The sequence below is a fragment of the Anomaloglossus baeobatrachus genome, chromosome 7 (genome assembly GCF_048569485.1).
Source record: "Anomaloglossus baeobatrachus isolate aAnoBae1 chromosome 7, aAnoBae1.hap1, whole genome shotgun sequence".
NCBI classification, from domain to species: domain Eukaryota; kingdom Metazoa; phylum Chordata; class Amphibia; order Anura; family Aromobatidae; genus Anomaloglossus; species Anomaloglossus baeobatrachus.
In genome coordinates this window covers 295,411,048-295,425,306 of record NC_134359.1, presented here as the reverse complement: position 1 = coordinate 295,425,306, position 14,259 = coordinate 295,411,048, and the positions used below count along the sequence as shown (strand labels likewise).

General features: G+C 51.2%; 1 protein-coding gene across 3 annotated transcripts; it reads right to left on the bottom strand.

The window, feature by feature from the left end:
• Nucleotides 1–2,821: 2,821 nt before the first annotated feature.
• LOC142245608 (UBA-like domain-containing protein 1) lies at nucleotides 2,822–8,595 on the bottom strand. 3 transcript variants are annotated; one of them, XM_075318463.1, is made up of 4 exons: nucleotides 8,544–8,595; nucleotides 6,199–6,361; nucleotides 5,872–5,931; nucleotides 2,822–3,507 (listed from the first exon to the last, which is right to left on the bottom strand). In XM_075318463.1, the coding sequence occupies exons 2-4, from the start codon at nucleotides 6,316–6,318 to the stop codon at nucleotides 3,238–3,240; spliced, it is 450 nt and encodes a 149-aa protein (XP_075174578.1). In that variant the 5' UTR covers nucleotides 6,319–6,361; nucleotides 8,544–8,595; the 3' UTR covers nucleotides 2,822–3,237. The 3 variants fall into 3 exon arrangements, with proteins under 3 accessions (XP_075174578.1, XP_075174576.1, XP_075174577.1); XM_075318461.1 differs by lacking the exon at nucleotides 8,544–8,595 and adding an exon at nucleotides 6,463–6,527; XM_075318462.1 differs by lacking the exon at nucleotides 8,544–8,595 and adding an exon at nucleotides 6,482–6,523.
• Nucleotides 8,596–14,259: the final 5,664 nt, after the last annotated feature.

The following is a 14,259-nucleotide window of genomic DNA, read 5'->3' as shown; positions in this document are numbered from 1 at the left end:
CTGACTGGCAGATGAGCAGGTCCGTACAGGCACCCACGAGCGGAGGAACAGGTCACAGATGGGTGGTATCTTGCAACGGAAATCATGTAAGCAGCACTAGCAATGAGTGAGCACTGCCATGTTCGGTACTCGTAACTAGTGATGAGCGAGCACTACCATGCTCAGGTGCTCAGTACTGGTAACTAGTGATGAGCGAGCACTACCATGCTCGGGTGCTCAGTACTCGTAACTAGTGATGAGCGAGCACTACCATGCTCGGGTGCTCTGTACTTGTAACTAGTGATGAGCGAGCACTACCATGCTCAGGTGCTCAGTACTCGTAACTAGTGATGAGCGAGCACTACCATGCTCGGGTGCTCAGTACTCGTAACTAGTGATGAGCAGGCACTACCATGCTCGGGTGCTCAGTACTCGTAACTAGTGATGAGCGAGCACTACCATGCTTGGGGGCTCGGTAATCATGTTCGGTACTTGTAGTTAGTGATTAGCGAGCACTACCATGCTCGGTACTCGTAGCTAGCGATGAGCGAGCACTACCATGCTCGGTACTCGTAGCTAGCGATGAGCGGGCACTACCATGCTCGGTACTCGTAGCTAGCGATGAGCGGGCACTACCATGCTCGGTACTCGTAGCTAGCGATGAGCGGGCACTACCATGCTCGGTACTCGTAGCTAGCGATGAGCGGGCACTACCATGCTCGGTACTCGTAGCTAGCGATGAGCGGGCACTACCATGCTCGGTACTCGTAGCTAGCAATGAGCGAGCACTACCATGCTCGGTACTCGTAGCTAGCGATGAGCGGGCACTACCATGCTCGGTACTCGTAGCTAGCGATGAGCGGGCACTACCATGCTCGGTACTCGTAGCTAGCGATGAGCGGCCACTACCATGCTCGGTACTCAAAGCTAGCGATGAGCGGGCACTACCATGCTCGGTACTCGTAGCTAGCGATGAGCGGGCACTACCATGCTCGGTACTCGTAGCTAGCGATGAGCGGGCACTACCATGCTCGGTACTCGTAGCTAGCGATGAACGGCCACTACCATGCTCGGTACTCGTAGCTAGCGATGAGCGGGCACTACCATGCTCGGTACTCGTAGCTAGCGATGAGCGGGCACTACCATGCTCGGTACTCGTAGCTAGCGATGAGCGGGCACTACCATGCTCGGTACTCGTAGCTAGCGATGAGCGGGCACTACCATGCTCGGTACTCGTAGCTAGCGATGAGCGGGCACTACCATGCTCGGTACTCGTAGCTAGCGATGAGCGGGCACTACCATGCTCGGTACTCGTAGCTAGCGATGAGCGGGCACTACCATGCTCGGTACTTGAAACATTGGATGTTTGGATGGGCGTGATTTGAGTATAATACAATGGGGGCCTCTACACTGCCCCAATCGGACAGACCATCAGCAAATTTAGCTTCCAGTACCATCTTAATGCTGATGACACTTTATGCCCTGACCTCACCCCCGCTGTGCTACAGAACACCAGGGACTGTCTTTCCGCAGTCTCCACCATCATGTCCGCTCTATCTGAAACTGAACTTGTCCTGCTCCCTAAATGTGCCCTCTCCGTGTGCAGCACCACGTATAGCTCCTGGGCCGCAGTCGCTGTCTGGGTGTTATGTCTGACACTGATCTCTCCTTCACCTCCTCTATACAATCTCTCGCCTGTTCGTCGCATGCACCTAAAGAACATCTCTAGAATATTATAACGGAAGTCAATGGGGGGGCTCAAGCATTTGTATGGCAAAAATGCTCGAGCCCACCATTGACTTCCATTATACTCGGGTCGTGCCCATCCGAGTGTCCAACTGCTCGTTACGAGTACGGTAGTGCTCGCTCATCCCGACGACCATGACGGGTAGCCCACCTTAGTTTGTGTCATAGGACTTGCTGGCCATCTGCAGCCTGACCCCAATTCTAAAAGGCTTTAACACCTCTAAATTTCGCAAGAAGGCATTAATCCCAATTCTTTTCTGTGCTTTACTCCTTCAATATGTCTTTGAACCCCAGGCTGATGACCAACATGACAGCCCTTCCACTAAGCTCCTTAATACCAGAGACTGTGACAGCCCCTGTGGGCGATACTTTCACCATATTACACAGGAAGAGACGTTTATTAAAATTCTCATCACAGCCAATCACAGCGCAGCTTTCATTTCACCAGAGCAGATTACTAAATAAAAGCTGCTCTGTGATTGGTTGCTATGGGTAACAAACATTTCGAAAACTGAGGCCTAGGCTTCATCACTCTCCTGAAGGCCTGAACAACAAATCTGTCTCATAATTCCTGTAACTGGGAGGATTCGTCAGTCAGGATTCTTCCAAGCTGAGTGATGTTGCCTATAGGCAGCCATATTTTTAGGATTTGGGCCACGAGTCTCAATTCCTATTCAATGAGCCAATTGTCCCCTGTGGGTCGGTCTGAGACGCCTCCCCTCAGGCTGAGACATTGGCCCTGGTATGGCAAAGCTAAATTTACACAGACACAATGTGAAGCCCTTTTTTAATATTTGACCTCTAGGCCTAAATATGATCATCTCATGTTGTAGGCCCAAAGTCTGAGGCTGCACCACTGAGATGTGCGGTTGCTATGGAAATCTTCCACGGAGTGAAATCACCACTCACATCTGGCGCTATGCAGGCCCGGCCGGATGTAAACACACATATGGATGTTGTCATTAGCATCTCGCAGTAGTGCAGCCTCAGGCTTTCGGGCCTGACACTTCAATTGATCAAGTTTAAAGCCTATTCTCCATTGTTCCGCCATATCGATTTTGCTACTTCTCCCCTCCGATCCGGTGTGACGGGTGCATAAAATATTAAAAGTGTTTATTTCTGTCGACTTCTGAAAACAGCTACAGGAAGATCTGTAGTAAATTACATCAAAGGGTTAAATGATATCCAAGTAAATAAAAACAACCCATAAATCCCGACACCGTGCGGTCCGCCTGTCTAGGCCCAAAAAATGCTCCATGAGGTATGATTGGCGGCTCCGCCGTGTGGTGATCATGCAGAGCATCTCCCTAGCGGAGGCCGGCGGATGGACCGGTGCAATGCTCTGCAGGCAAGTGAGGTAAGAAGAGTGTCAGAATAAAAGATGGCTGCCACTGACGTATTGCTGAAGTGGCAATACTTGGAAGATATCCGGCAGTTCAGGTGGCTGAATAAAGTCTTCACCCCCTTCCCCCCATCCTGCCTCCTTCTTGGTGTCCATCAGTCCTTGGCGCCTCATCTCTCGGCCTCGGCTGCTGGATTGGCGTCCGCTCCTCTAGGGTTGTTAGGGTGCTGTGCCGCTCCGGGGAAGGCGATGCCTGTACTCGGCGGCTGCTGGCCCCGGGGGTCTTGAGGGAAATAGCTGCTGCATGCTCCCTGCTGGGGCGGTGGGGACGTGGCCAGTGATGAGAGGTACCCGGTCTCCGAGGCTTTCAGGCGGGAAAACATAGTGAGGGCGTCCGGGAAGTTAGGAGGGGTGGCAGGGGTGTTGGCAGGAGTCCCCATCTGAAGAGGAAGAACAGGGTGGGCAGTGATTTAGGTGGTGGGCATAGGTGATGGTGTGAAACTACAATTCCCAGAATGCCCCGACAGCTGCAGAGCCATACACTTAGTGCATGCTAGGAGTTGTAGTTCTACAACAGTTGCAAAGTCCCAAATTGCAAACTACGAGGGCGAGTCAATAATGTTCCACACTCCGTTTATACTACTTGGCCGCACGGTCTTATTAGCGCTTTCTCTCCGGTCACTGCTGTGCAGGACTGAACGAGTTACATCACTTGAGATGGGACTGCATTGCAAAAATGGCCGCCTCTAGTGACTGGCAAGACAGGAGGACAGCGTGTGGCGAATCGCTTTTGATGTCTGAAGCCAATATTTATCGAAAACTATGTGGACAGTATGGAGAAAGAAGGTCGCACGAGTGTCAGCCATGATAGAGCCGTGCGTCCGTCCACAACATCCTCCTCCTACTCCATCACTTCTTTGCTCCCCTAAAAGACCGATGAGTATGAAGATTAACGCCTGAAGAAGCGGTGAACGTAGGTGAAACCGTAGCTTGTAAATATTTTTTAATGAAGGAATGCGAAATCTTATTGACAGATGGACAAAAGGTGTTGAAAATCTGAGAAATTATGTAGAGAGTTGATTAATATAAAACTCTGCAGCCGGAGTGCGGAATATCATTGACTCGCCCTCGTACTGGGCTACACAATATAACACACACCTTCCTCCTTTTCTGGTTGCTGTCAAGTAATGGATTGTTCTAGTCTTCAACAAGAATGAAAAACATTCCTTGACTTAATACTTCTCACAGCTGAGGGTTCGCTACAATTAAGTAAGACATTAGCAGCACAGATGCCACGCCTATCCTGACACTTTGTTACAATGTATCAGTGCTGTATTTATAAAAAGTTCCCAGTTGCAGAAAATCCCTATTCCCTTTCTGCAGAATATTTTACTGCCTCCCCCCCCGTATATCGAAAACCAATTTCAAACTGAAAGTGTGTGTTTTGATTTTTTTTTTCTCCCCTTTTTCCCCTTCTCAAAATTTATTTTGCACACTCTGCACCCCATGAGGTCGGACATTTGAACATATGAATACATTTGTTATTATTGCCGATTTCCCCTGTAACTTGTATATTAGCCAGAGTTACAGGGGAAAGTAAGTTTTCCGGCTGCACAAAACCAACAGATTCTGCACCCACAAAAAGGGTGCTTTACACGCTGCGACATCGCTAACGATGTTGCTCCTTTTCATAATATCGGTGATTGTGCATGCCGCTGGTTGTTAGTCGTTCCTGCGGCATTACACAACGCTATGTGTGACACCGCAGGAACGACGAACATCTCCTTACCTGCGTCCACCGGCAATGCGGAAGGAAGGAGGTGGCCGGGATATTCCGCCCGCTCATCTCCTCTTCTATTGGACATTAGTTTTGTGACGTTGCTGTGACGCCAAACGCACCTCCCCCTTAAAGGAGATATTGTTCGGTGTCTCCAGCGACGTTGCAGAACAGGTATGTGCGTGTGACGCTGCCGTAGCGATAATGTTCGCTACGGCAGCGATCACCACATATCGCACCAACGACGGGGTGAGGGTGCTATTGCTCGCGACATCGCTAGCCATAAAAAAGCACCCTTTACTCTGGAGTGGCTGCATAGAGCTGATTCCTAGGACCCAACAGATTTTGGAGGCAGAAATACCATCAATGCTTCCTAGTCTTCATACAGAGAACCTGTTCAGGGCTAGGAATAGATGGATCAGGAAGACAGAAATGATAATAAACCATGTCTGCCTTCTCTGTAGGGAGTCTGGCTGTGTCTGACAGTCAGCTCCCCAATCCGAGCAGCCGGAGGTCATCTGTAAGCTTTTTACTCTGCAATGACGTTTTAGAATGTCACTGCAGAGTAAAGAAGGACCGCCCCAGAACTAGTTAAAAAACAAAACACTACCTGTGCTTTGTCCAGTTCCAAGTCTCTGCTGCTGCCGATATCTGTTCTTGCCTACAGCGCTGCAGACAATCAGTGAGCTCAGCAGCTGTGTCAGATCTCAGGCTGAATGTAATTGTGACAAACCCTCAGCTGTGACTATTCGCTCTATATAGGCTTTGCGCCTGTAGAATGGTTTTATTCATTGACAGCAAGCAGGGAAGCAAATCCAGCATTTTATGCAATAAACAAGCTTTCATAACATAGTACTTTGCAAACCCTTTACTTATCTTTTCTCAAAGTGTAGGGACATCCGGAGCTGCATTCATAATTCTTCTCCGAAAAAAAGACTCCCAAACTAAAAACTGTACCCACATTTCCCGATAAGACCCCCCACCCCCCATCCTTGCAGGTAACTGCACCCGATTGTCTCCGACTTACCATCTGATGGTGCGGGATGTGCGGGAGATTTGTCTCCTGGAAGAAGGCGCTGAGGGCGGTCTGCGGAGAGGAGAGAAAAAAAAAACGTGAAAATAAAGCGACAACCAACCTGCCCTCTATTCTATCGTCCCCAGAAGTAGTCACTCCGCTTTCCCAGGCTCCTGAATGGTGACATGACTGGAAATCTAATTTGGTTGCCCGGAAAGTTGGGTGACACCAACAACGGCCATTTTGGTTGTCAGACACAACAGTATAACGTGCTGATAGGACACGGGACAATGCTGGGAGTTGTAGTAGTCTGGAAAGTTCTGGAAGCCCCGGGACTACCTCGTACTGCCAGTGTGCGGCCCGCAGGAGCTGCTCCGCCTGGTCGGTGGCACATCCGGCCGTCAGCACGAACTGCGACACCAGGAGCTGCTGCTTCAACTGCTCAATGTCACCGGACATCCCGACGGGCGCCACCGATGCCGTCACGGGTCACTGCGCCGCTCTGCGGAAAAACAACCAGATCAGGGGCACAGGCATAGGATGATGGCGGCACGGAGCCCCCCACACACGGACCACCATGGGGCGCACACACCGGGTACACACATCTATAAACACAACACACCGCCTCCGTGCAGCTGCCCATCAGCCAGACACAGCCCAGAGGAGGCGGAGACCTGCACGGCATGATGGGAGATGTAGTCTTATCTTACACACATGTGTCTGCAGATTTTTAGGAATTCCTTATGCACATGGTCCAACCCAAGGTCACCAATCCCCCTCCATCACTCACTTTAGTCTGGGACTATATCATGTCTGATGATTACTCACGAGATCACGTCTGACGATTGCTCGCGACATCGCGTCTGACGATTGCTCGCGACATCGCGTCTGACGATTGCTCGCGACATCGCGTCTGACGATTGCTCGCGACATCGCGTCTGACGATTGCTCGCGACATCGCGTCTGACGATTGCTCGCGACATCGCGTCTGACGATTGCTCGCGACATCGCGTCTGACGATTGCTCGCGACATCGCGTCTGACGATTGCTCGCGACATCGCGTCTGACGATTGCTCGCGACATCGCGTCTGACGATTGCTCACGACATCGCGTCTGACGATTGCTCACGACATCACGTCTGACGATTGCTCACGACATCACGTCTGACGATTGCTGATATTACGTATAATGATTACTCATAAAGTCACGTCTGACGATTGCTCACGACATCACGTATGACGATTGCTCACGACATCGCGTCTGACGATTGCTCACGACATCGCGTCTGACGATTGCTCACGACATCGCGTCTGACGATTGCTCACGACATCACGTCTGACGATTGCTCACGACATCACGTCTGACGATTGCTCACGACATCACGTCTGACGATTGCTCACGACATCACGTCTGACGATTGCTCACGACATCACGTCTGACGATTGCTCACGACATCACGTCTGATGATTGCTCACGATATCACGTCTGATGATTGCTCACGACATCACGTCTGATGATTGCTCAATGATATCACATCTGATGATTACTCACGACATCACGTCTGACGATTGCTCACGACATCACGTATGATGATTGCTCACGACATCACGTCTGATGATTACTCACGACATCACGTCTGATGATTGCTCACGACATCACGTCTGATGATTGCTCAATGATATCACATCTGATGATTACTCACGACATCACGTCTGACGATTGCTCACGACATCACGTCTGACGATTGCTCACGACATCACGTCTGACGATTGCTCACGACATCACGTCTGATGATTGCTCACGACATCACGTCTGACGATTGCTCACGACATCACGTATGACGATTGCTCACGACATCACGTCTGACGATTGCTCACGACATCACGTCTGATGATTGCTCACGATATCACGTCTGATGATTGCTCACGACATCACGTCTGATGATTGCTCAATGATATCACATCTGATGATTACTCACGACATCACGTCTGACGATTGCTCACGACATCACGTATGATGATTGCTCACGACATCACGTCTGATGATTACTCACGACATCACGTCTGATGATTGCTCACGACATCACGTCTGATGATTGCTCAATGATATCACATCTGATGATTACTCACGACATCACGTCTGACGATTGCTCACGACATCACGTATGATGATTGCTCACGACATCACGTCTGATGATTACTCACGACATCACGTATGATGATTGCTCACGACATCACGTATGATGATTGCTCACGACATCACGTCTGATGATTGCTCACGACATCACGTCTGATGATTGCTCAATGATATCACATCTGATGATTACTCACGACATCACGTCTGACGATTGCTCACGACATCACGTATGATGATTGCTCACGACATCACGTCTGATGATTACTCACGACATCACGTATGATGATTGCTCACGACATCACGTCTGATGATTGCTCACGACATCACGTCTGATGATTGCTCACGACATCACGTCTGATGATTGCTCAATGATATCACATCTGATGATTACTCACAACATATCCCATTGCAGACTATTATCTATAAGTCACATGAGACTTTGTCTTCTAAACCACAATGATTCTCACAATTGCAAATGGAACCATTTTTTTGTAAATCGAGTGACTTATCTAAGGCTGGCATGAGGCGGTGCACAGTCATGCAGTCACCTATGGCGCTGCTCCATGCTGGGAGACCTGTCTGCAGCTGCACTCACACCCGCACATGTCCTCTTCAGGCAAAGGACTACACTTCCCGGCATGCTCCGCTTTGTTTGTATAGTGAGGTCATCAGAAGGCCTCGCCTCTCAGCCAATAGGAGCGTTAGCTGTGGCAGTGTCAGACCATATACGGTAAACATCCCGCTCACCAATAGCAAGTGGGGACTGTGCTGTGAGGGCGTGGTCTGCCCGGGATTGACGGCTCAGGCCGCGCTGGCAGACAGTGTGTGTTGTGTACAAGGGTTTCCTGGGTTGGACGATGACGTCATTCCAGCAGTGACCCCAGTGACCTCCCTGCAGCTGCTGCCGCAACTAAGATTTACACTGTCAGTGACAGGAAGCTGAGCTGTGAGGAGCAGGAAGTGTAATGTGTGCCTGCACTGCTACACACCGGGGAAAACAGTCAGCAAGCCCATAATGTGTCAGCCTGCACTGCTACACACCGGGGAAACAGTCAGCAAGCCCATAATGTGTCAGCCTGCACTGCTACACACCGGGGGAAACCATCAGCAAGCCCATAATGTGTCAGCCTGCACTGCTACACACCGGGGAAACAGTCAGCAAGCCAATAATGTGTCAGCCTGCACTGCTACACACCGGGGAAACAGTCAGCAAGCCCATAATGTGTCAGCCTGCACTGCTACACACCGGGGAAACAGTCAGCAAGCCCATAATGTGTCAGCCTGCACTGCTACACACCGGGGAAACAGTCAGCAAGCCCATAATGTGTCAGCCTGCACTGCTACACACCGGGGAAACAGTCAGCAAGCCAATAATGTGTCAGCCTGCACTGCTACACACCGGGGAAACAGTCAGCAAGCCCATAATGTGTCAGCCTGCACTGCTACACACCGGGGAAACAGTCAGCAAGCCCATAATGTGTCAGCCTGCACTGCTACACACCGGGGAAACAGTCAGCAAGCCCATAATGTGTCAGCCTGCACTGCTACACACCGGGGAAACAGTCAGCAAGCCCATAATGTGTCAGCCTGCACTGCTACACACCGGGGAAACAGTCAGCAAGCCCATAATGTGTCAGCCTGCACTGCTACACACCGGGGAAACAGTCAGCAAGCCCATAATGTGTCAGCCTGCACTGCTACACACCGGGGAAACAGTCAGCAAGCCCATAATGTGTCAGCCTGCACTGCTACACACCGGGGAAACAGTCAGCAAGCCCATAATGTGTCAGCCTGCACTGCTACACACCGGAAAAACAGTCAGCAAGCCCATAATGTGTCAGCCTGCACTGCTACACACCGGGGAAACAGTCAGCAAGCCCATAATGTGTCAGCCTGCACTGCTACACACCGGGGAAACAGTCAGCAAGCCAATAATGTGTCAGCCTGCACTGCTACACACCGGGGAAACAGTCAGCAAGCCAATAATGTGTCAGCCTGTACTGCTATTCACCCGGGGAAACAGTCAGCAAGCCCATAATGTGTCAGCCTGCACTGCTACACACCGGAAAAACAGTCAGCAAGCCCATAATGTGTCAGCCTGCACTGCTACACACCGGGGAAACAGTCAGCAAGCCAATAATGTGTCAGCCTGCACTGCTACACACCGGGGGAAACCATCAGCAAGCCAATAATGTGTCAGCCTGCACTGCTACACACCGGGGGAAACCATCAGCAAGCCAATAATGTGTCAGCCTGCACTGCTACACACCGGGGAAACAGTCAGCAAGCCAATAATGTGTCAGCCTGCACTGCTACACACCGGGGAAACAGTCAGCAAGCCCATAATGTGTCAGCCTGCACTGCTACACACCGGGGAAACAGTCAGCAAGCCAATAATGTGTCAGCCTGCACTGCTACACACCGGGGAAACAGTCAGCAAGCCAATAATGTGTCAGCCTGTACTGCTATTCACCCGGGGAAACGGTCAGCAAGCCCATAACGTGTCAGCCTGCACTGCTACACACCGGGGAAACAGTCAGCAAGCCCATAATGTGTCAGCCTGCACTGCTACACACCGGGGAAACAGTCAGCAAGCCCATAATGTGTCAGCCTGCACTGCTACACACCGGGGAAACAGTCAGCAAGCCCATAATGTGTCAGCCTGCACTGCTACACACCGGGGAAACAGTCAGCAAGCCCATAATGTGTCAGCCTGCACTGCTACACACCGGGGAAACAGTCAGCAAGCCCATAATGTGTCAGCCTGCACTGCTACACACCGGAAAAACAGTCAGCAAGCCCATAATGTGTCAGCCTGCACTGCTACACACCGGGGGAAACAGTCAGCAAGCCCATAATGTGTCAGCCTGCACTGCTACACACCGGGGAAACAGTCAGCAAGCCCATAATGTGTCAGCCTGCACTGCTACACACCGGGGAAACAGTCAGCAAGCCCATAATGTGTCAGCCTGCACTGCTACACACCGGGGAAACAGTCAGCAAGCCCATAATGTGTCAGCCTGCACTGCTACACACCGGGGGAAACCATCAGCAAGCCCATAATGTGTCAGCCTGCACTGCTACACACCGGGGGAAACCATCAGCAAGCCAATAATGTGTCAGCCTGCACTGCTATACACCGGGGAAACCATCAGCAAGCCCATAATGTGTCAGCCTGCACTGCTACACACCGGGGAAACAGTCAGCAAGCCCATAATGTGTCAGCCTGCACTGCTACACACCGGGGGAAACAGTCAGCAAGCCCATAATGTGTCAGCCTGCACTGCTACACACCGGGGGAACCATCGGCAAGCCCATAATGTGTCAGCCTGCACTGCTACACACCGGGGGAAACCGTCAGCAAGCCAATAACGTGTCAGCCTGCACTGCTATACACCGGTGGAAACCATCAGCAAGCCAATAATGTGTCAGCCTGCACTGCTATTCACCGGGGGAAACAGTCAGCAAGCCAATAATGTGTCAGCCTGCACTGCTATTCACCGGGGGAAACAGTCAGCAAGCCAATAATGTGTCAGCCTGCACTGCTATACACCGAGGGAAACAGTCAGCAAGCCAATAAAGTGTCAGCCTGTACTGCTATTCACCGGGGGAAACAGTCAGCAAGCCAATAACGTGTCAGCCTGCACTGCTACACACCGGGGAAACAGTCAGCAAGCCCATAATGTGTCAGCCTGCACTGCTATTCACCGGGGGAAACAGTCAGCAAGCCAATAATGTGTCAGCCTGCACTGCTATTCACCGGGGGAAACAGTCAGCAAGCCAATAATGTGTCAGCCTGCACTGCTACACACCGGGGAAACAGTCAGCAAGCCCATAATGTGTCAGCCTGCACTGCTACACACCGGGGGAAACCATCAGCAAGCCCATAATGTGTCAGCCTGCACTGCTACACACCGGGGGAAACCGTCAGCAAGCCAATAACGTGTCAGCCTGCACTGCTATACACCGGTGGAAACCATCAGCAAGCCAATAATGTGTCAGCCTGCACTGCTATTCACCGGGGGAAACAGTCAGCAAGCCAATAATGTGTCAGCCTGTACTGCTATTCACCCGGGGAAACAGTCAGCAAGCCAATAACGTGTCAGCCTGCACTGCTATTCACCGGGGGAAACAGTCAGCAAGCCAATAATGTGTCAGCCTGCACTGCTATTCACCGGGGGAAACAGTCAGCAAGCCAATAATGTGTCAGCCTGTACTGCTATTCACCGGGGGAAACAGTCAGCAAGCCAATAATGTGTCAGCCTGCACTGCTATTCACCGGGGGAAACAGTCAGCAAGCCAATAATGTGTCAGCCTGTACTGCTATTCACCCGGGGAAACAGTCAGCAAGCCAATAATGTGTCAGCCTGTACTGCTATTCATCGGGGGAAACAGTCACCAAGCCAATAATGTGTCAGCCTGTACTGCTATTCACCCGGGGAAACAGTCAGCAAGCCAATAACGTGTCAGCCTGCACTGCTATTCACCGGGGGAAACCGTCAGCAAGCCAATAACGTGTCAGCCTGCACTGCTATACACCCGGGGAAACAGTCAGCAAGCCAATAACGTGTCAGCCTGCACTGCTATACACCGGGGGAAACAGTCAGCAAGCCAGTAATGTGTCAGCCTGTACTGCTATTCACCCGGGGAAACAGTCAGCAAGCCCATAATGTGTCAGCCTGCACTGCTACACACCGGGGGAAACAGTCAGCAAGCCAATAATGTGTCAGCCTGCACTGCTATACACCGGGGAAACAGTCAGCAAGCCAATAATGTGTCAGCCTGCACTGCTACACACCGGGGGAAACCGTCAGCAAGCCAATAATGTGTCAGCCTGCACTATTACACATGGGGGAAACAGTCAGCAAGCCAATAATGTGTCAGCCTGCACTGCTATACACCGGGGGAAACAGTCAGCAAGCCAATAAAGTGTCAGCCTGCACTGCTACACACCGGGGGAAACAGTCAGCAAGCCAATAATGTGTCAGCCTGCACTGCTATTCACCGGGGGAAACCATCAGCAAGCCCATAAAGTGTCAGCCTGCACTGCTATACACCGAGGGAAACAGTCAGCAAGCCAATAATGTGTCAGCCTGCACTGCTACACACCGAGGGAAACAGTCAGCAAGCCAATAAAGTGTCAGCCTGCACTGCTATACACCGAGGGAAACAGTCAGCAAGCCAATAATGTGTCAGCCTGCACTGCTACACTCCGGGGGAAACCATCAGCAAGCCAATAATGTGTCAGCCTGCACTGCTACACACCGGGGGAAACAGTCAGCAAGCCAATAATGTGTCAGCCTGCACTGCTACACACCGGGGGAAACCATCAGCAAGCCAATAACGTGTCAGCCTGCACTGCTATTCACCGGGGGAAACCATCAGCAAGCCAATAATGTGTCAGCCTGCACTGCTACTCACGAGAGGAAACAGTCAGCAAGCCAATAATGTGTCAGCCTGCACTGCTACTCACGAGAGGAAACAGTCAGCAAGCCAGTAATGTGTCAGCCTGCACTGCTACTCACGAGAGGAAACAGTCAGCAAGCCAGTAATGTGTCAGCCTGCACTGCTACACACCGGGGGAAACAGTCAGCAAGCCAATAATGTGTCAGCCTGCACTGCTACTCACGAGAGGAAACAGTCAGCAAGCCAATAATGTGTCAGCCTGCACTGCTACTCACGAGAGGAAACAGTCAGCAAGCCAATAATGTGTCAGCCTGCACTGCTACACACCGGGGGAAACAGTCAGCAAGCCAATAATGTGTCAGCCTGCACTGCTACACACCGGGGGAAACCATCAGCAAGCCAATAATGTGTCAGCCTGCACTGCTATACACCGGGGGAAACAGTCAGCAAGCCAATAATGTGTCAGCCTGCACTGCTATTCACCGGGGGAAACAGTCAGCAAGCCAATAATGTGTCAGCCTGCACTGCTACTCACGAGAGGAAACAGTCAGCAAGCCCATAATGTGTCAGCCTGCACTGCTACACACCGGGGGAAACAGTCAGCAAGCCCATAATGTGTCAGCCTGCACTGCTACTCACGAGAGGAAACAGTCAGCAAGCCAATAATGTGTCAGCCTGCACTGCTACACACCGGGGGAAACAGTCAGCAAGCCAATAATGTGTCAGCCTGCACTGCTACTCACGAGAGGAAACAGTCAGCAAGCCAGTAATGTGTCAGCCTGCACTGCTACACACCGGGGGAAACAGTCAGCAAGTCTGGAATATTACACATAATAAGTAATATAATACACAATGACT

Coding starts and splice junctions, on each gene's coding strand:
- LOC142245608 (XM_075318463.1), bottom strand. CDS start 6,318: ATGTCCGGTGACATTGAGCAGTTGAAGCAGCAGCTCCTGGTGTCGCAG. Junction 5,932..6,198: donor CCGCACACTGGCAGTACGAG/GTAGTCCCGGGG, acceptor TCCTCTCCGCAG/ACCGCCCTCAGCGCCTTCTT. Junction 3,508..5,871: donor ACATCCCGCACCATCAGATG/GTAAGTCGGAGA, acceptor CTTCCTCTTCAG/ATGGGGACTCCTGCCAACAC.